Source organism: Myotis daubentonii, chromosome 15, assembly GCF_963259705.1.
Source record: "Myotis daubentonii chromosome 15, mMyoDau2.1, whole genome shotgun sequence".
Taxonomy (NCBI): Eukaryota; Metazoa; Chordata; class Mammalia; order Chiroptera; family Vespertilionidae; genus Myotis; species Myotis daubentonii.
In genome coordinates, this window is record NC_081854.1 from 28646636 (window position 1) to 28666800 (window position 20165).

The 20165-nt window shown below is 44.2% G+C and overlaps 2 protein-coding genes across 2 annotated transcripts in view; one reads left to right on the forward strand and one right to left on the reverse strand.

Moving 5' to 3' along the window:
• Positions 1-1870: 1870 nt before the first annotated feature.
• RGS9BP (regulator of G protein signaling 9 binding protein) lies at positions 1871-9203 on the reverse strand. Its single transcript, XM_059667042.1, has one exon. It carries the CDS (start codon positions 8291-8293, stop codon positions 7586-7588), a length of 708 nt encoding a protein of 235 aa, XP_059523025.1. The 5' UTR covers positions 8294-9203; the 3' UTR covers positions 1871-7585.
• Positions 9204-9312: 109 nt separating this feature from the next.
• The window catches only part of ANKRD27 (ankyrin repeat domain 27), a 61886-nt gene continuing 51033 nt past the window's right edge, over positions 9313-20165 (forward strand). Inside the window, 2 exon segments of the mRNA XM_059667032.1 lie at positions 9313-9458; positions 20006-20137. Of these exon segments, the coding sequence (XP_059523015.1) occupies positions 20036-20137 (102 nt within the window). The 5' untranslated portion in view covers positions 9313-9458; positions 20006-20035.

The following is a 20165-nucleotide window of genomic DNA, read 5'->3' on the forward strand; positions in this document are numbered from 1 at the left end:
ACTGTAGCCAAGAGCCAGAACAGAATCAAAGAATAGACCCTGAGCAGCAAGAGATACAAATATATTAAAATCTAATGTGCTCTGCTCACAGGAAAACAATTATAATTAATAGATATATTACTTATCTATTGCTGTTAATTCTTCAAAAAAAAACCTTGGTGGCTTAAAACAACATTTACTATAGCATTTACTATCTCACAGTTTCTCTGCATCAGGAATTCAAGAGCATCTTAGCTGGGTGATTCTGACTCTATCTCCCATGAGATTATGGTCAGCAAGTCAGCTGTGATTTGACTGGGCACTGGGAAAGAGGGTCCATTTCTACAATGCCTCGATCACATGGCTTTCAATTTGACACACTTTCTGTCCATATTTATAAATTTATTATGATAAAAACACCAGAAGAGAGTCTGAGATATAAAAACCAAAACAAAAATTACCTGTGATACCTGTCATAAAGTATTAAGAATTAGAAAAAATGGCCCGGCCAGCATGGTTCAGTGGTTGAGCACTGACCTATGAACCAGGTCACAGTTCCATTCCTAGTCAGGGCACATGCCTGGGTTGTGGGCTCCATCCCCAGTGTGGGGCGCGCAGGAAGCAACCAATCAATGATTCTCTCTCATCATTGATGTTTCTATCTCTCTCTCCCTCTCCCTCTCTGAAATCAATAAAAAATATATTTTTTAAAAAGAATTAGAAATAATGGAAAAGAAAAAACTCCAATTGTATAGAAAAATGGGCAAGAGATAATGAAAAGACATTTTTTCTCTCCCTCTCCCCTTTCTCTCTCTCTCTAAGATCAATAAAAACATATTTTTAAAAAATATATGATTCCATTTATGTGACATTTTGGCAAAGGCAAAACTATAGGGACAGAAATCAGATAAGTGGTAGCCAGAACCAGGGGTGAGAGGAAAGGGACTACTAAAGGACATGGGAAACTTTTGGGGGTGAAGGAAAGATTCTCTATCTTGACTAGGGTGGTGGTTACATGATTGTATACATCTGTCAAAACTCAAAACTGCACACCTAAGAAGGGTGAGTGTTGCTGCATTTAAATTATACCTCAATAAGTTTGACTTTATAAATGTATGGATTCCAACATCTACATCAACCTGGATTTCCCTCTGTAGCCTTAACCTCTTTGTTACATACCTTCTCTCATTTGACAAGTTTATCTAGCTTTAATCTTCAAATTGATTTTTAGAAAGTTAAATATATATATATGGCAATCATCCCATTTTTTGGACTTCTAAAGTGGGATGGTAAATAACAGCAATGAGCCAACATTCATTGAATTCTGACAGCCTGGAAAAAGTCATCTGTACATTCCTATGAAGTTTACCCTATTAATACTCACATTGTAAAGATAAGGCAATTGAGGTCAGAGAGATTAAGGAACTTCTTTAAGGAAGTCGGATCAGAACTTAGGTGTATCTTATTCCATAGGCAGTGCTCTTAACCTCAATGCTATTCTGTCTTTTTTTTTTTTAATATATTTTATTGGTTTTTTACAGAGAAGAAGGGAGAGGGATAGAGAGTTAGAAACATCTATGAGAGAGAAACATCAATCAGCTTCCTCCTGCACACTCCCTACTGGGTATGTGCCCTCAACCAAAGTACATGCCCTTGACCGGAATCGAACCTGGGACCCTTGAGTTCGCAGGCCGATGCTCTATCCATGGGGCCAAACCGGTCAGGGCCTATTCTGTCTTGATGCCATATTTCAAAGAATGCTTCTGATTCTCTGGGGTAAGATTCCAGAAGTGTTTTGCCTTGTTTTTGGGAGGAAGGTTCTAAAATGGTTTCTAACTGTAAAAGACTCTAACTGTAAAAAATATATATTTTAATAACATTTTCCAGGTGATAAGAGCATTCAAATTTTTATTGTAAAAACAATATAACAACACTAAAAATACTGAAAAAACATCATTCATAATCCCACCACCTTAATATTTTTATTTTTGTGCATTTCCTTGTAGATCTTCTCTATATGCCTAACACATACATACATACATACAAGCAGGAGACACTCAACTTTGCCTTGTGGCAATAGCATATTAAAAGGACTCTTCAAAATCATTTTGCCAACAGGAGCCCTCATTTGGCTTATTTACATTTGTCATATGAGCCTCAAGTTTATACAATTCTAAACTTACACACCTAAGAACAAGGATGCCCAGGATCTCATAGTACTACAATAAAAACACTCAGATTCCTCTGTGGAATGAGATGAAAACAAGTAAATGAAAGAGAAGAATCCATTTATTCCTCATGGACACAGGGCTGCAGCATGTGGTCAGTCCCTGCTCCTTTGGTCTGTTCCTAAGAGCCAAGGAAACAATATTTAAATGTGACTTTCATCTTTGTTGACCACAGCCAAAGATCCTTCATGCGGAGACCTACTTTTCTTCCTGGATTCCAGGCTACATTAAAAGATGAGTATAATCATATTGTAGAACAGCACTTGGAGATTTATAATCCTGAGGTATTTCTGAACACCTCTTTATGTAATGAAATCTGTGAAGGGTAAATACGTTGATCAGGACATTCACTTTAAACATGCATGAAGAAGATTAGGAATTTTTTTTTTAAATCACAATAGTTGACAGCCAAATCATTTGAGGGTGCCTTTTCCGACAAAGTTATAAATACTGCATGCTATCTTTAATTTTTAGTTATTAATAAACATTTTAGTTAAAAGACACAAAGCTTTTTATTCCACCTTGGATCTGATGCTGATACCAGACATAACAGGTCCATTGCTGCCTGTCGCCACTAAGTCAATGAGTAGAGACCAGGTTGAATCCTGTGTTTATTCGAATTGTCGGCAATAGGAGCAGCAGATGTGGCATCTTTAAATAACTACTCTGTCTGGCTGATGTGGCTCAGTGGTTGAGCATCAACCCATGAACCAAAAGGTCACCAGATCAATTCCCTGTCAGGACACATGCCCAGGGCTTATGGGCTCAATCCCCAGAAGGGGGCGTGCAGGAGGCAGTAGATGGATGTTGCTCTCTCTCTCATAGATGTTTCTATCTCTCCCTCTCCCTTCCTCTCTCTCTCAAATCAATAAAAACATAAAAAAATAAAACAACTAACATCTTCTGCCAGTTGGCTGATTATATAGGAATAGGGAAGAAAAACTACGTATAGCAGGATAAGGGCTGTGGGGTATGTGGTCAGTGTGTCCCATCCCAGAATCCTGAAGTCTGATAACAAGGTAGTTAATCCTTTTATGATATCAAACAGCTTAGCCCGTTCCCAGAATCAGAGAATGGACAGCATTCCAAACTCCCAGAGAGGGTCAGTTACCAGGCCAGAGTGTACCTTCTTCGATGAAGACAACAGAAATGATATGTAATATCTATGAACATTGTTAGTGCCCACCATTTCCTCCCTGCTCCTATCAATGCCACATACATGCTGTGCTCACATTCCCCGACATCAGGCAGCCAATGTAGTTATAGTTCTGAGGGCACCAGGTTACTTACAGAATAGGATTCTCCCAGTCTCCATGACAAATGACAAGTTTTCGCATCTGTAATTTCCCAGAATCAGTTTAGGTGGTCCAACTGCTGGGTACAACAAACTATTTAATAAATACTGGGCTTTCTTGGACTTAGAGTTAGGGTCTGAATTTAAATTCCTAATCTAATTTAAGTAGCATACACAAATTTGCTTTTTAAATCCACCCACTAGTTCTGATATGGACTAAAATCACAGTAAGCTTAGTTGATTCTGATTTTTTAAAATCATATGGAATCTTACCCACAGACTAATTTTAGACAATAACCACCAAACGGTAAGTTTCTATTTCAATATGCACCAAAACACACCAAACAATCAAAAAAAACCCTTTCTTGTTTAACTGCATTCCATTAAATGTTTTAAGCTCTGGAAGGGACCTTTGAGTTAGTGAGGACCCCCCCACACACACATTTCATAAATGAGGGACGTGAGGCACAGGGAGGTCAGTGACTTGTCTGAGGTGCTTGGAAAGAGAGGCAGTCCCTGCCAATTGCAGCTGGTCAGGCCTTGCCAGAGGAGGCATGCCCTCAAAGAACATAGAGACCAGTCCTCATCACTGTATTTCTCAGACTGACACGCAGACTCACACTCTGGGGCTCACACCCTTAACAAGCACTCAATAAAGAACAGAGAACTACATTCTGAAAAGCAACCAAATAACTAAAAACATATCACTGTGCACATTGAAAAGGGAAATGCAGCATTGTCAGGGTCCTCATGCAAACCAGAACTCTTCCTCTCTTCAACCAGAGTACTTTTTAGTCATTTGACATCACGCATCTCATATGTAGCTTACTGTAAACTTTAGGTAAATCATAGAGTTTATGCTCTACTTTTAGTCACCAAAAATATTTTCCCTTCTGGCATTTTAAAAGTATAAGTTTTTAGAGCACATAAAAAAAGAATTTGCCAGCAGGCATTTTTTCTCCCACAAACATTATTAGTTGGGTGCTTTTTAAAAAATAATAGCAATAGTTTAAAGTTTCCATGATAAATGCCTTGACATATCAAGTTTTTCTCTTTTCAGTATCACAAAAAGCAGTGCTGTTTTCCCAAAGGATAAGCCAGGGATGTTTCTTCTTCACAAGAGATTTTACTTAACAATAGCACTTTACTTTGGAAGTAAAACTCTATCCTTTTAGCTTGTACTTTTAATTGGGGAAATTAGGTGTTCTCTCACATAGACCTTAACATTGACTGCTTCATTATACCCTATGTTAAACATGTTGAATTTGTTTTCTTTTCTATCACTTGTATCCTGGTATAAAAATCACACCAAGTGTTTTTTAGAGAATTATTAACATATCAAACATCTAAGTTAAATCAGGCTTCTACAAGAAAGCAATTTCTTGAAATATATATAGAAATGAGAGCAGAGAGAAAGAGTAGCCTAGTGCTCAAGCAGCAAGTGATTTTGCTTGAATTATCGAGCAAAAGTTCTATTAGGCAATGTTATAACTACAAATAATGCCAAATATTCCTAATGTTTAACATTTTCAAACTCAAGAGTGTTGTTTAAGCTAACAAGTCTACAGCAAAAATATGTTTATTGTAATTCGGCCTAATTTTGCAACACTTTATCACAAATTCCAGTGAGCAGAGGGCTCTCAGAATCAGGTACACATCTGATCGTACATATAAGTGAAGACCCAAGGATCTGCCAAGTGGGTGGAAAGAGTGACAACCAATTGCTCTCTATGGATTACACAACTTCTGAAGTTTTTTTAAAAACAGTTTCTGCTGAACAATTTGTTTTTCATGAACAGAACATCTTGATAAGAACATAGTCAGACCCTGGCCAGTGTGCTAAATGGGTTGTCCTGCACACCAGGAGGTTGCTGGTTTGATCCCCAGTAGGGAGTGTACTGTTTCTTTCTCCCTCTCCTTTCCTCTCTTTCAAAAAATTAATAAAACTATTCTTTTTTAAAAAATAAAACTATTCTTTAAAAAAAAGAACAAAGAATCACAGTCTTAGAAAAGGAAAAATCTACTTAGGGCTTGGTTTTCAGGGATATTTTCCAACACTGGGTCACAAAATGCCCCAGCCTCCTCTTGCCTGACATGAGACTTTGGGGAAAGTGACAGAGATTCCATGTTGTGTTGTATATGGGAAGAGGAAGAAAGGATTTAGAAAACTGTGTCATCTCTGAAAGTACCCTGGGCTGTCAGATGCAAAATAATTTTATGTTGGCCACTATTCAGACTCACGCAGACTGGATGAGGCAGAAGTTTCCTTTAATTGGTTATTGTCATAAAACTTTAATTCGGCTTACGACCCTCTGAGTCATTTAAAACTGCTATGCAAACATCTCATAGTCTAAGTTACTGGAACCTGCGTGTGAGGAGTGGGAGTGGCTGGGGGATTGTCCTGGGTTCGGACTGGGCGCCCGAACAGCACTCCTGCTGCGATTTGCCTCTGCCATTGGCCCTCCCAAGTTGCCCTTTTGAAAACCTGCCAATTCCCTCCTCTTGGTCCCTTTTCTCACTTTGGAGGTAAAAAAGGAAAAAAAAAAAATCCTTCTCAGTTTTGAGCCAAACCAATGCCTATGAATTTTATGCCAAATTATTACCTTTATGGAGTAAATGCATCTTTTTTTTCTCAACAGATGTTCTCTTGGTAACACAGGTAGGAGGTGGCAGCCCAGCTCAGGCAAATTCCAGCCTCAGACTCAGGGTGTTTTCTACATTTCCTTATTTATTGACCAAGAGAAGCAAGGGCTGCTTAACTCCTGTCGCCTACACTTGTGGTTCTAGTAGTTTTTGTTATGACCTCCTGCCTTCAAGATCAATTTTAAAAATAAATGCAAATATATATTTAGTAACCAAAGTATATAAGTAAAAACTATGTTTGACTCATTAGCACGTATAAATTCGTGGCCAAATGTCCTTTAGAAAAAAACAGCTTTAATAGTACACAATGTGATTTTTCTTTAAAATGATTGTTATTTTTAAAACACATTAAATTCCAAGTTAAAACTATTACATTCTCTGCGCGCCAGTGATGCTACTATACCCCCTCAGGGGGCAGTGTTGGGGTCAGAGAGCTGTGTAGCTCCCTCCAAAACCAGCTCTCCTACTGGCCTGCAAGCAAATTCCAAGGGATAGACAGGATTAAGGGCTCCAAAGAGGATTCCCCAGCCCTCCCTGAAAAGGAGGATCAAAAACTCTGGTCTAGTTCTGGAACAAAAATAAGCCAAAGGGAAGGAGAAAGTTCCGAAGCTTGCACCCCTCCCAGGCAGGCGAGGGAGAGCCCTTTTAAATAGGCAGTGTGCGCAGTGGGTCCAACCTCATGAAGGAAGGTTCTGTGGCCCTTCTCTGGTTTCCTAAGCAGAGTCAGACCCTGCAGCGAGGGCACAACCCCAAACCCCTTCTAGCTGCTTTTGGTGATTCTGCCAAGAAGCACAATCGTGAGCCATCCAGAAAGCACTTTGCATGAACGTCTATTTTTCCTCTCCTAAACTTAGGCCCCAAAGGATTAAGGTAATAATAATAATAATAATAATAATAATGACAATAGAAACCCTGCTTATATCCTGTTGCAATTTGCCTCTTGTCCAGGAAGAAACAACCCCCTTCCAGCAAAACAGCCCCCTCTTCACACTTCATTTCATCACCGCCTTTATCAAACTGCCCCATGAAGAGTGGGAGTCTCCAGTAGGGATGGTAGCACCAAGCTCGAACTCAGTGCAAACATGCCCCAGCAGCACACGCGGTAACCCATTAACTCGGAGGAATCTGGGGTCACTGTGGACCGTTTTCTATTAATAGAGGATAAAGCTCCTGCAAACATTAGCGGTAATGCCCTGGCAACCTGCACAAATTAACTCCTCCCTGGCCAGCAGGAGGAAACCACGTTCTGCTGGTAGCTGTGTGCTTGAAATACGCGTGTACACCTACACACACGGGGTTTTAGAATTGCTCCCCTTAAACATGCCAGATTTCACTCCCATCCCGAGTCCTAGCGGTCAGGGTCATTCCGGGAGAGGGGCGTCCCTGGGGAAGGAGAGGTGGCGGTCAGGAAGGAGCTGAGCGGCAGGCTATCAGGTGTCGGTCAGCTCAGCTTTGCCACGCACACGGCCAGGGCCACGGCCGCCAGCAGCACAGCGCTGAAAACAGTGGCAGCCAGGGCCTTGCTCGGGTCGCAGGGCCCTGTGCGCTCTTCTACGGACACAAAGCCCGCCGAGGAGGCTCCAGCACTGAACAGGAGTTCAGCGCCCGCCGCCTGCCGGGCTTGCACCGTCCAGCGGGGCACGTTGACCTTCATCTCCAGGTCGTGGATCATCTTGCCCACCTGAAGGATCTCCCGCTCCAGCTCGCGCAGATCGTCTGCGTCGAAGTTGCGCTCTGCCTCGTGCCGCAGGTTGCGGACGCTCAGGGCGCGTGCCGCGACGCCTGCCGCACTGCCCGCCACACCCGTGCGCACCAGCGGCCGTCGCGGCGCGTGCAGAGGGAACGCGGTGCCCAGCGCCAGCGCGCGCCGCATGTCCGCTTCCAGCAGGTCCAGGCAGCCCGAGAAGGCTACCCAGAGGCGCTCGAACTCGGCGCGTTCCTCGGTGCCCATGCCCTTGTCTCGCAGCGCGGTCGTCAGCGGAGCACCAGTGGCCACCGCCAGCTCCTGCGCCTTCTGGCGCGTCTTCTGCAGCTCCTCACGAAGGTTCTGCGAGTCCGCCGAGCCTCCGATAGTAAGCACCAGGTGGTGGTAGCATGCGGTCGCCTTGTTGAGCGCGTCCAGCAGCGCCTTGCACTCCTCCCTCGCCATGGCGGTGCGCTCCGGCACAGCCTGACCGCTGCGCCCCTCTCGGCCTCAGGCTCTCAGCACGGCCAAACACGGCCAATCCCCACTGCGGCCCCGGGTCGGGCCGCTGGCACCCTCCTCATCGCCCCAGACCAGCTCCGCGCTGCAGTGCTGTGGACGGAGCCAGCTAGGGACTCGCGACGTGCGCCGGGCGCGTTAGCTGCCTCCGGTCCCCTCGTCCATCCTCCCAGGTACGCTCAAGTCACACGCTGAGTCTCTGTACTGCCCTGGCCTCCACGGTGGCCCCCTGCGAAGCCGAGGTTGCGGTCCCCATCCTCCTCTGGTACCGTCTCTAGGACTAACCCGCGGGCTGCGCGCTCCGCCTTAGCCGCTGCCAAGGATGGCTGGGTCGTGTTTCTTAGGATCCACCCACCCCGCCCGTCCTCGCGGGATGCTTCCATCCCCTGGACAAGGGATAGGCGGGGCCCCGCGCGGGGAGGTCACGTGTAGGTCCCCTGTCTCTCCCTCCTCCTCACCCCATTGCAGTTCTGGAATAATAGCGCTTCGCATATCTAACCCTCTATTTAACGGATGGGGAAAACTGAGGCCCAAGTAAAAATAAAGGAGGGGGGGGCTGAGTCACTCTACATCCATGCAAGTGAAGGGCCTAGCCTAGAACCTACAGATCATGACTCCCAGCCCCTGCCAGAGACGGGAGTGGTGTACTTCATAGGCCTGGGCACCTCCGTCCTCCAAAGCTAGCAGTAAAGGGCGACACATGAAGCGGTTTGGCTCCTGGGTCCCCTATCTCAATCCAGCCCGCTTTCCAGAGACCAAGCTTGGACCCCTTCCCGTGACAGCGTTGCTCGCGACCCCGCCCTCTCCCGTTCTGGGCACGCGCAGTGGGCAGCTCGGGGCTCGCTGGCCTGAGGAGGAAGCGCAGTGCGCCGCCTGAACCTCCCCGCGGCCGGGCGGACTTAATGATTGCTCTGCGCGCACGTCACTCTGGATCAGGGTGGCCGCTCATTGGGCTGACCGGGACGCGGCGCCGCCCAGCGGTGGAGTAAGAGGGTGGGCGGTGGCGTGGGGCCGCGCGCTGGGGTGGTGGTACCTGAGGCCGGATCCCAGGGGCCGGTGGTGTCGCCGCTGCTCCGGGAAGGGCAGGGAGTGAAACTATGTAGCCTTTTAAGTAAGTGTCCTCTCTCCTGTCTGCTCCCGTGCTTCCCTCCCCTCGGGACGACTGCGCTCGGGGCCCGGAGGCCGGAGGAGGCCGGAGCTGGAAACTACTCTTTCCGCCGCCAGCGCCCCACGGCGCCCCTGGCACGGAAGGTGGCTCCCGGGTCGACTCCCGAGGCCCCGACCCCTCGCCGATGGCCCGCCCTGCCCGCGCTCTTCCGGTCCCGTCTGCAGCCGGACCTGTTCTGTCTCTCCTTTCGCGGGGGGGGGGGGGGGGGGGTCTGGGGAAGAATGCGTCCTCTGACCCCCGCGGCGCTGGGATGGGCCTGCGAGTCCGGGGTCTCCGGAGTTCAGAGTTGCGGGCAGTGGGCGGGACCGTAGCTCCTGGGCTGAGTGGCCTCCTGGGTTTGCGGGCGGCCTGGGCCGGGAAGGTGGAGAAGGTGGAGAGAAGGCTGTGAGTGGCTGCCAGGGCCACGGGCCAGACTCTTGGGGTCCCCGGGTAGGGGGTGATGAGGGCGCGGGGGAGGGAATGAGGACGCCCCTGCCTACCTGCCTCTCGCGGAGCAGGGTCTCCTCGACCTGCTAGGTAAAGATTACTCCAGGAAAATTCTTCAGCACCAAGAGAGATTCTGGACACTGGGTCTGCTCAGTTCTTTTTGTTAGAAATGGACAGCCTACAGGTTCTAGTGCTAGGCCGTGCCCCTCTGGATGCCCCTCGAGATGCTGGGGACCTGGGCACTTGGGGCCCTTGCTGGGTCACCGGAGCAGGTGTCAAGTCTAATTGAGGATTTAGGACGTTCAAGAAACGAGGGGTAGCACACAGTCGCACTAGCGTTAGAGAAGAGCAGGGGATATTGGCGTTTCTAGGTCACCTCCCTGGTCCTGGTGTTGAGGCACTTTGGAGTGTCCAGAGGGCTGGGCCTCGGGGCTTGCTCTCACTCAGCAGACTGTCCTTTAGTTCATTGATTCAGTGGCCATTTGCGGTGAGGGCTCAGGTTCTCTCGGCCTTGGCCATTCTTTGCCGAGGAGGGTCTCAGCCACCCACCTGCCAAATGGATGCCTTGACAGAGGAAGAGTACTTTTCAGGACAAAATGGTAGAAGGAGGGAGAACCCATCTCTTTGGGGAGTTGTGGGGACAGCGGAAGGAGATGAGGCCGCGGAGATGAGTGGGAGGTCAGGTGTAAGAGGCCCTTCATGCCAATCAGAGGAGTTAAGAGTTCAACTAGTAGGGAGTGGAGAGGAAGTCATTGTGGAATCCTGCACAGACCTGTGTTGGCAAGATCACTTGTGGTCTTCGCTGTGAACAAGTTTGAGTGACATCAGCAGGCAGAGCCTGTAGGCCTCCAAGGTGAAAGTGCAGTATGAGAGCCAGAACAGATACTTCTGACTAGCCCTGTGGCAAGAAAGCAGTTGGGGCTGTGAAGTTGGGTAGACACTGGCTTGTCACCTGAAATAATCCTGTAGGGCAGTGTTTCTGGGGGAGTGAGCTGTAGTATCTGCATAGGGCCTGCCCTCAGGTCTTGATTGTGGCTCCTTGGATTGTGTTGCCCTCATGAGAGCAGCTGCTGGTTCTTTGTTATTCACGTGTCTGTGCCTGTTGGTGTGTCTGTCCAGGCTTTCCCTCTGTTTATGAACTGCCAGGATTAGGTTGGTGTTCAGTAACTTTGTGTTCTCCTAGAGGAGCAGAGGAATGCGACCATGTGATGATAGATACCAGACCTAGAAAAGATTTACACCTGAAGAATCCAGTCCTGGTTGGTCCTGAGGTTGCTTCCACACCTGAGACACACTGAGAAGTGGCCCTTGGAGCTCCTGCCTTTCTGCCCAAGATAATGGCAGGGAGGTGGATTATGCAGGGAGGTGACTGCACCTGCAACTCCAGGAGCAGGGTGATGGAGTGGCATTCTGTGGAGCGGTTGTGCTCCTCCAACCTTTCCTGCTCCCTTGATGGTCACACTCCTTTCCAACCATAAGGACTTCTCTCCCTCTGTGACCCTCCACAGTCCAGCTGTCACTGTGTTTAGCCAGCTCTAAGGAAACGGTTTGTTTCTGTTTTTTAGCCAATGGCTGCCTAGGGCCAGCCCTTCCCCCTCCCCTGGATATGGGCAGTGGATTTCCAGCTCCAGTGAGAGATGATCCCTCCCTGGGAGCTTAAGCTTCCTCTAACACCCCACTATTATTTTGTTCAAGTGGGAGAACAGTTAACATGCCTACAGTGAGCTAAGTAAGCCAGGTGCAGGCTGGGTGCTTCAAAGGGGAGCTTTGAGAAAAATATGTATGAGATCCATAAACATTAAGGCCAGAAGGACACAAGTGACCATAACACCATACATTATATCATCAAATTGCTTTCATTTGCTATTAAAATAAATGAGTAGAAAGTTTTTCCTTTTTGCCTTTTCCTCCAGCTGGAGAATATTGCTCATCAGTTGGAAAATATGCCTGTTCAGGGTCTTTGGTCAGGTCCCTGGAAGGGTAGGAAGAGCCACAGCAGTGAGATTTCAGCAGGGAACGCATCTCTGGAGATGCAGACTCTCCTACGCTGGATTCTGCTGAGCCAGGCTGCACACTGTCTCCAGCTGTCCCTGGCCAGCCAGAGTCCTCCAGGCTGGCAAGACGGTTGAAGACCACAAAACCGCAAGTGTGCACACTGCCTCCTGAAATACCTGGTACTGGTTTGAGGCCTTGCCTGGCTGACCTGATCGCAGAGTAACTTTAGATAACTCTGTTCAGGGATATTTGATCTCTAACTTTACTAGATTTTTTGTAAATGATCCCATTATTTGAGCTTAGGTAGGGATGCAATTTTTAAAAAAAATATTTTTACTGATTTTTTTATAAGGAGAAGAAGGGAAAGGGAGAGAAAAAGAAACATCAGTGTGAGATAGGAACATCAGTTGGCCACCTCCTGCATGCCCCCTACCAGGGATGGAGCCCAAAACCTGGGCATGTGTCCTGACCAGGAATTGAACCAGTGACCTTTTGGTGCATGGGACAATGCTCAACCACCACACCAGCCAGGGCAGGGGTGCAGGGTTTTTTTAAAGGAGTTTTATAAGAGGACTCACTCACCTTTTTAGTTTTATAAGGAAAAATTATTCTGACTATATCATATCTTGTTTTTCATGAGACTTTTGTCCAAGGCATCTTTACTTTGCTTAATATTTTAAAATATAAAACTAATTCTTGCAAGTAAACTTGTCAGGATATTAAATATTATTTTTAAGCACTTACCCCTATGTAAGAATTCAGCTCTGGCATTAAGCACCAAGTTGTTTGTGATTTATTACATATTTTTAACCCTGGGACAGAAAGGTTGAGAACAGTGCTAGACAGAGCTCTTTGAATCTCTACTCCAGACAGAGGGTTCAGTTGTTGACAACCAGGAGGACTGTGTCCAAGAGAAAGCAAATGATTTAGGACTGAAAAACAGTAAACTCCATCCCATTCACCAGCAATACTTGCTAGGAGTCTTATGTGTTTACACAGTTCATGCATTTAAACTGAATGTTTTGATGTGGCATTTAGGGGCCTTCTCTTACCTTGCTCTCTTACCTGCTCCGTTTGAATTATTATTCTTTCTATAGATCCGTCTTCTCATCAAGTTAAAACAAATTTACTCAGGCTTCTTTTTATTTGTTTGTTTGTTAATCCTCACCTAAGGATATTTTTCCATTGATGTTTTTAGAAAGTGGAAGGGAGGGGGCAAGAGAGAGAGAAAAACATTGATATGAGACACATTGATTGGTTGCCTCTGCACATGTCCTGACCAGGGCCAGGGATTGAGCCTACAACTAGGTAGGTGCCCTTCACTAGAATTGAACCTGGGACCCTTCAGTCTGCAGGCCCAAGCTCTGTCCACTGAGCCAAACCTGCTAGGGCTTTACTCAGGTTTTCTGCACCCACACGAACTTTTTCGTGCCCCTGCTTCTTGCCCCCAACCTCCTCCTTGCTGTTCCTGTCTCTATCTGGTCCTCACTTTTCCCAGCACTGTTCCGGGTTTGTTCTCCTCTTCTGGTGCACATTCTTTGCCTCCCAGCTAGGTTACCAGTTTCTCCGTCAAAGCTAGCCCTTGTCACCTTCATCTTGGGGGCGGAGGTGTTGGTGTTCTGCCAGCATCTTGCCGGAAGAGCAGGCGTATCCCTTCGCAGATTTAGTCTGACCATATCATATCTTGTTTTTCGTGAGGTTTTTGTCCAAGGCATCTTTACTTTTGCACTCTGCCATGTAGAACCAACTGTGTCAGTAACCTGGAAGAATTTTGTTTTCTTGTGACTCTGTCCCAGCAAAATTACATTATTCAGTTCTTCTGGTAAGGACTCATGAAAGGATTATCTGGGCTTGTAATAATTTAATTCAACAAATCAAATACCTAAATTGTTGCAGAGCTGTCTCAGTGATCTAGGAAGGGATTATATGTAACTGTTTTTACGCTAGGCTCTTCTTCGTAAGCGGATTTGCAGGGCCTCCTTCAGGCAGCCCCCAGGAGCTGCAGCCAGGACAGCTCTGGCCGCACCAGACTGAGGAGATTCTATGTGGGGCTTGTGTAGCTGTCTGTCAGGAGGACTTTTCCTTTGGGGAAAATGAAGTGTGGAGTCCTTGCATCCATGCTTCATGAAATACTAGTAACCCCTAATCCATGCATATTTATTTTACATGATGGGTGTAGTGGTTAAAGGGGTAGGTGTTAGAATAAATTTTGACATCTGTGTGTAATCTCAAGTTAGCCAACTGAGCCTGTTTCTTCATTTGTGCCATGGGGCTAATGATACCTATGTTTATTGTATTAGTTATTATTAGTTACCCATAGTTGTCAGGAACATTAAAATGGGATGAGGATGTTTAGAAGTTACCACAGTGCCTGGACCAAGGATGTTCTCAAATGGTGGCTGTTCTTATCATTAACTATAAGGGAGAGAGTTCATAATATACTTATGCATACTGTTCTGGTGTTTTCCCAAGGAAACATTGGAATATTGTTACATAGTAAGAAATTTAGTTTTCACTCATATTTCATTCATCTGATTATATCAAGGGATAAGTTTACTTAATACTCCTTAATAGTTGCTAGTTTTCTTTCTTTCTTTCTTTTTTTTTTTTGTTAATCCTCACCCAAGGATATTTTTTCATTGAGTTTTAGGGAGAGTAGAAGGAAGGGGGAGAGACAGAGAAGAAACATCTATGTGAGAGAGACGTATCAATTGGTTGGTTGCCCCCCACACATGCCCCAGATCAAGCCTGCAACTGAGGTACGCGCCCTTGACCGGGATTGAACCTGAGACCCTTCAGTCCACAGGCCACACTCTATCCACTGAACCAAACCGGCTAGGGCTAATATTTTTCTTTTTAATGAAGAGGCCACAGGCTCAAGCTCAGAACCTTTGGCAGGAAATGGTATCTAGCAAAGTTTTAAATAGTGTGAATTGTTCTTATAACTTTTAGTTTGAAGATTATCTTCTTTTTATGGGATTTGATACTGATTTTTTTCATTTAAGTATAATAAATATTCTTTTAAAAATAAATTTTAATTAAATAAAATTTTTAAAGGGAGTAAGTTTTTAAAGGAAAATGTCAAACATTAACAATAGAGCTGTTGTGTACAATGTGCAGGTTATTTATTGCAAAGGTGCCCTGCTCCGGAGAGAGGCACTATGGGAAACGGGCTGATATGTAGCCTATTAGCTGTTTATCAAGCCATGTGCCCTGGTACCCCTTTTTAATTCTCACAAAGGGACCATGTGGGCTAGCAGTAAGTGGTGGTACATTGGTATGCAGTATGGCAAAAGTGATGAGGGAGGGATGTAAATGGAAATCCTGTAAGAAAGATATTTGTATTCTCCATTGCACAGAGTGAGATGGAGACTCAAGAGGTACATGACATGGCTAGAACTCTAACTCCTTTTCTGTGCCCATTTTTCATATTCCTCTCTGAGAGCTCAGTAAAAACCGCAAACCAGGGGCAATGGAGATCCCATTCATAAAAGGAACAAATTTATACAGAATATATAAATAACATCTAATAAAAGTTATATATGATACTTTTATAATATTTTTATAGATTTCAGAGAGGAAGGGGAAGGGAGAGAGAGAGAAACATCAATGATGAGAGGGAATCATTGATCGGCTGCCTCCTGCATGCCCCCTACTGAGGATCAAGCATGTCATCTGGGCATGTGCCCTGACCGGGAATCTAACTCTGACCTCTTGGTTCATAAGTCGATGCTCAACCACCGAGCTACACCAGCTGGGCATATATGGTCTTTACAGATAAAAGTTAATTGTATGACATAGAAGAAGATGTACATGGAAAGACATACCATACCATGTTCATGGATAATAAGATTACTATAAAGATGTTGACTCTCTTGTCTGCAAATTCAGTAGTTTCAATAAAAATCCCAACAGGATTTTTCATAGAATTGATAAGCTGATTCTAATTCATGTGACATTGCAAAGAATTGGTAATAACCAGACAATTTTGGAGAACAAAAAGAGAGGCCTTTCTCTATGAGATATCAAGGCAGATTGTGAAGCTGTATTCATAACATAATGTGGCCCTGCTCTGTCCAATATAATAGCCACTAGCCACATGTTGCTGTGAAGCACATGTGGCTAGTATGAACTGAGAAGTGCTATAAACGTAAAATACACACCAGATTTTGAAGACTTAGTAGGAGTAAAAAAATAATGTAAAGTATGTCTTTAATTATAAAATATTGATCACATGTTGAAAATGTAATATTTTGAACATATTAGGATAAATAAAATATATTATTAAAATTAATTTCCCCTTTTCCTTTATGTGGCTACTAGAAAATTTTAAATTACATATGTAACTATGCATAGTATGTATGTTATTATATTTCCTACATATATCTGTTGGACAGCATTGGTCTGGACCATTGAAACAGAGTAGAGCCTAGAAACAGACTAAACATGTATGGGAACTTGGAGTATGGCAAAAGTAGCATTATCAGCCATGTGAAAAGGATAGACTATTTAAAAAACAATGATGGGGCCCTGGCCAGTGTGGCTCAGTTGGTTAGGCATTGTCCTGTGCACTGAAAGGTAGCCCAGACTGCACGCTTGATCCCTCGTAGGGAGCGTGCAGGAGGCAGCCGATCACTGTTACTCCTCACATCGATGTTTCTCTGTCTTTTCCTCTCTATTTAAAAATAAAAAAATAAAATAAAAACATTTAAAAAAAACCAACCAGTTGGCTTATTGTTATGTCATTTGTCCACAAACACACACACACACACACACACACACACACACACACACATTTATATGTTGAAGCCCTATCCTTAATATGATGGTATTTGGAGGTGGGACATTGGAGTCTAATTAGTGTTAAGTAAGGATATAAGAGTAAGGCCTTCATGATGAAATTAATGCCCTTATGAAAAGAGAAAGAGACAGGAGTACTCTCTCTCTCCATCATGTGAGAATACAGTGAGAAGGTCTACAATCCAGGAAGTGGGCCCTCATCAAGAACCAAATCTGTTGGCACTTCAATCTTGGACTTCCTAGCCTCCAAAGCTGTGAGAAATAAATTTTTGTTGTTTAAGCCACTTAGTCTACGATATTCTGTCATAGCATCCCAAACAGACTGACAATTTGCCATATGGGAAAAAATTAGAGGTCTGATTTATAACATATAAATATAAAGACCACCTAAAAATGAAAATGTTTTTAAGATTCTTAGAAATTATTGAGACTATTTTTATGGCCTTGGTGTTGGAAAGGATGTGGTTTCAGTGATAGCCTTTGCTGCTAACAGATCAACCCAAAACTTAGTAGCTTAAAACTGCCACAGTTTATTACTTCCTACTGTTCTGTGGGGTGGCAGGTGGCTCTTCGGCTGGTGGGATGGCTGTGTTCTCTGGACCACCTGGGCTTCTGTCTTCTTTGATGGTCTTTCATCCCATGGGCTTCTTCATAGCATGGTAGACTCAGGCACCAAGAGAATGCGAGTGGACTCTGCAAGGCCTGTTGAGGTCAACACTCAGAAATCACAGAGTATCAATTCTGTCGGTTGGTTGGTTAAAGCAGTTCATGGGCTGAGTCAGATTCAAGGGGTGAGGAAGTAGATACCACTTTCTTTCTTTCTTTTTTTTTTTTTAAGAGGCTGTATCATGTTTTGTTTTTTTTTAACACATTGTTTGCGGGTAGTTTTTATCGCGCGCTAACAGGTGACGCGGGCCATTTTTGCTAATTTTTTGCGCAAATGGCAACGTTCAGTAAAATTACGATAACTTTAGTTTACGTATTTATACGTTACCCGCATTCTACCGCTAGTCTATAAAAAACGTATTAATACGTGTCCTGTGCTCTACTACACTGGTAGAACATATAGATACATAAAACGTATAAATACGTTTCCCGCATACAATGTGTTTTAAATATATTTTATTGATTTTTTACAGAGAAGAAGGGAGAGAGAGTTAGAAACATCCATGAGAGAGAAGCATCAATCAGCTGACTCCTGCACACCCCCTATTGGGGATGTGCCCACAACCAAGGTACGTGCCCTTTACTGGAATTGAACCTGGGACCCTTGAGTCCGCAGGCTGACGCTCTATCCACTGAGCCAAACCGGTTATAGCAAGATAACCACTTTCTGATTGGGGGAATGGTTAAGTCACTTTGCAAAGAGACATGCCAGATTATAGGATTCCCTAAAATCCAAAAAGCTCTGACTGTTAAGGCAAAGATTGACAAGTTCAACTACATTAAAATCAAATACTTCGGTGGTGCTCTCCCTCCAGGGAGAAGCCAGTGCCTTTCCCTCCTCCCTTTCCCCGCCCCTCCACCTCCCTCAGGCACTTTACCCACTCCCAAACTCCAAGGGCCCTTTCTTTATCTCAGTAACTCGTTTCCTAAACCCATTTCTTCTACAAACGACTTCTTCTGCTGTAATTTACCAAATAAATGTTCTCTTACAGTTTGGGTCTTGCTCTGAATTCTTTCCTAGCCAGAACCCAAGTACTGAGGTTGCTGAACCCAGGTTTGGTCTGACCCACCAATCAGACACCTGGTGCCCTTCCCACTGCCAATTAAAAAAAGAAAAAGAAAAAAGAAATCAAACACCTTGACGCCTTTGGCTCAGTAGATAGAGCGTTGGCCCACACACTAAAGGGTCCCAGGTTCGATTCTAGGCAAGGGCATGTACCTTGATCCCCAGCCCTGGTCAGGGCACATGCGAGAGGCAACCAATTGATGTGTCTCTCTCACATAGATGTTTCTCTCTCTGTCTCTCTCCCTTCCACTCTTTCTAAAAATCAATGAAAAAATATCCTTGGGTGAGATTAACAACAACAAAAATTTTTTATTAAAAAAAAATCAAACACTTTGAAAAAATGAAAAGACAAGTTGCAGATTAAGAGAAGATATTTACAGCATTTTTTAGTAGTATCCAGATATATAAAGAACTATAAATCCTGAGAACAAGGCCAACAACTCATTAGAAAAATGGGCAAAAGGCATGATAAGATAATTTATAGAACAAAAGAAAATGATGTTCAACTTCATTAGCGAAATTAAAATATAAAAACAGTGAAATACTATTTTATACTCAAACACTAGCAGAAACAGGTTATCTGATGATACTAAGAGGTGTTGGCTAGGATGTGATGTATGGAAGGAGGGTGCTTGTACACTTTTCAGGGAAGTAGAAAGCAGCTTTGCCAGCATCTGGTGATGGTGCAGGTGGATCCGGCCTGTAGCGCCTCCTTGGAACAGTCCTAGATGTGTACTCTGGTACAGAGTGTTCATTCCACCATTGTTTGTAATAATAGATATGTAGAAACAACTTAAATATAGGATATTAGATAAATTGTGTCATGTTTATTTAAAAATACTATACAGAAATCTGAATGAATCAGCTGTGTGGATCAGCATGGATAGAACTTGCAAATGTAATGTTGATTAAAAAGGATATGTTCCAGAATACTTATACTGTGATGCCATTTATGTAAATTTTGAGCCACATAAAATAATATTCTAGTTTATTTATGAATGCATAAGTGTTAAAGGAATAATAATGTAAACAAGAATGATATACAACTCCAGGATCATGGTTGCCTCTGAAAGGGGAGGAGAGAATGGGATCAGGACAGGCACAGCAGGGGTTCCAGTCTGTTCTGATATACTCTTTCTTAAAAGAAAGTCTGAGGCAAATATGGCAAAGTGAGAAGAGCTGGTAATTCTGGGTGGTAGTTTTTTTACTTTTCTGTATGCTTAAAATATTTCATTAAAAATACACGCATATCTCTAAAGTGTAAATATTTTAGTCATGTGGGATGTTCTAAAAAGAGCCATTTTCACATTTGCAATGACTTGGAGTTTAATTTGAAACACTTTGATTGAAATTAACCAGTGAAAAAACGTCATCCTAGAATTGATGGGTTATCTTTGACATTTCCTGCTGGAGTCTTAGGTGTGTAGAGTAGAGTACTAGAGTCAGGGATCAATTTTAGGAATTGCCAGATCCAGACTTGCATGTGTTTTATGAATCCGACAGTGGTCATTTACTGCCTTTTCCTCCCTTGTCCCAGGAGTCTCGCTGTGCCCCATCTGAAGTCCATATGGCTCTTTATGATGAAGATCTCCTGAAAAATCCTTTCTACCTGGCCCTTCAAAAGTGGCGTCCTGACTTGTGCAACAAGGTGGCCCAACTTCATGGCATTGTAAGTGCATCAACCCTGATGGTTGTCC

What these genes read in the sequence shown, in the direction of transcription:
- RGS9BP (XM_059667042.1), bottom strand. Translation starts at nt 8,293, where the DNA reads ATGGCGAGGGAGGAGTGCAAGGCGCTGCTGGACGCGCTCAACAAGGCG.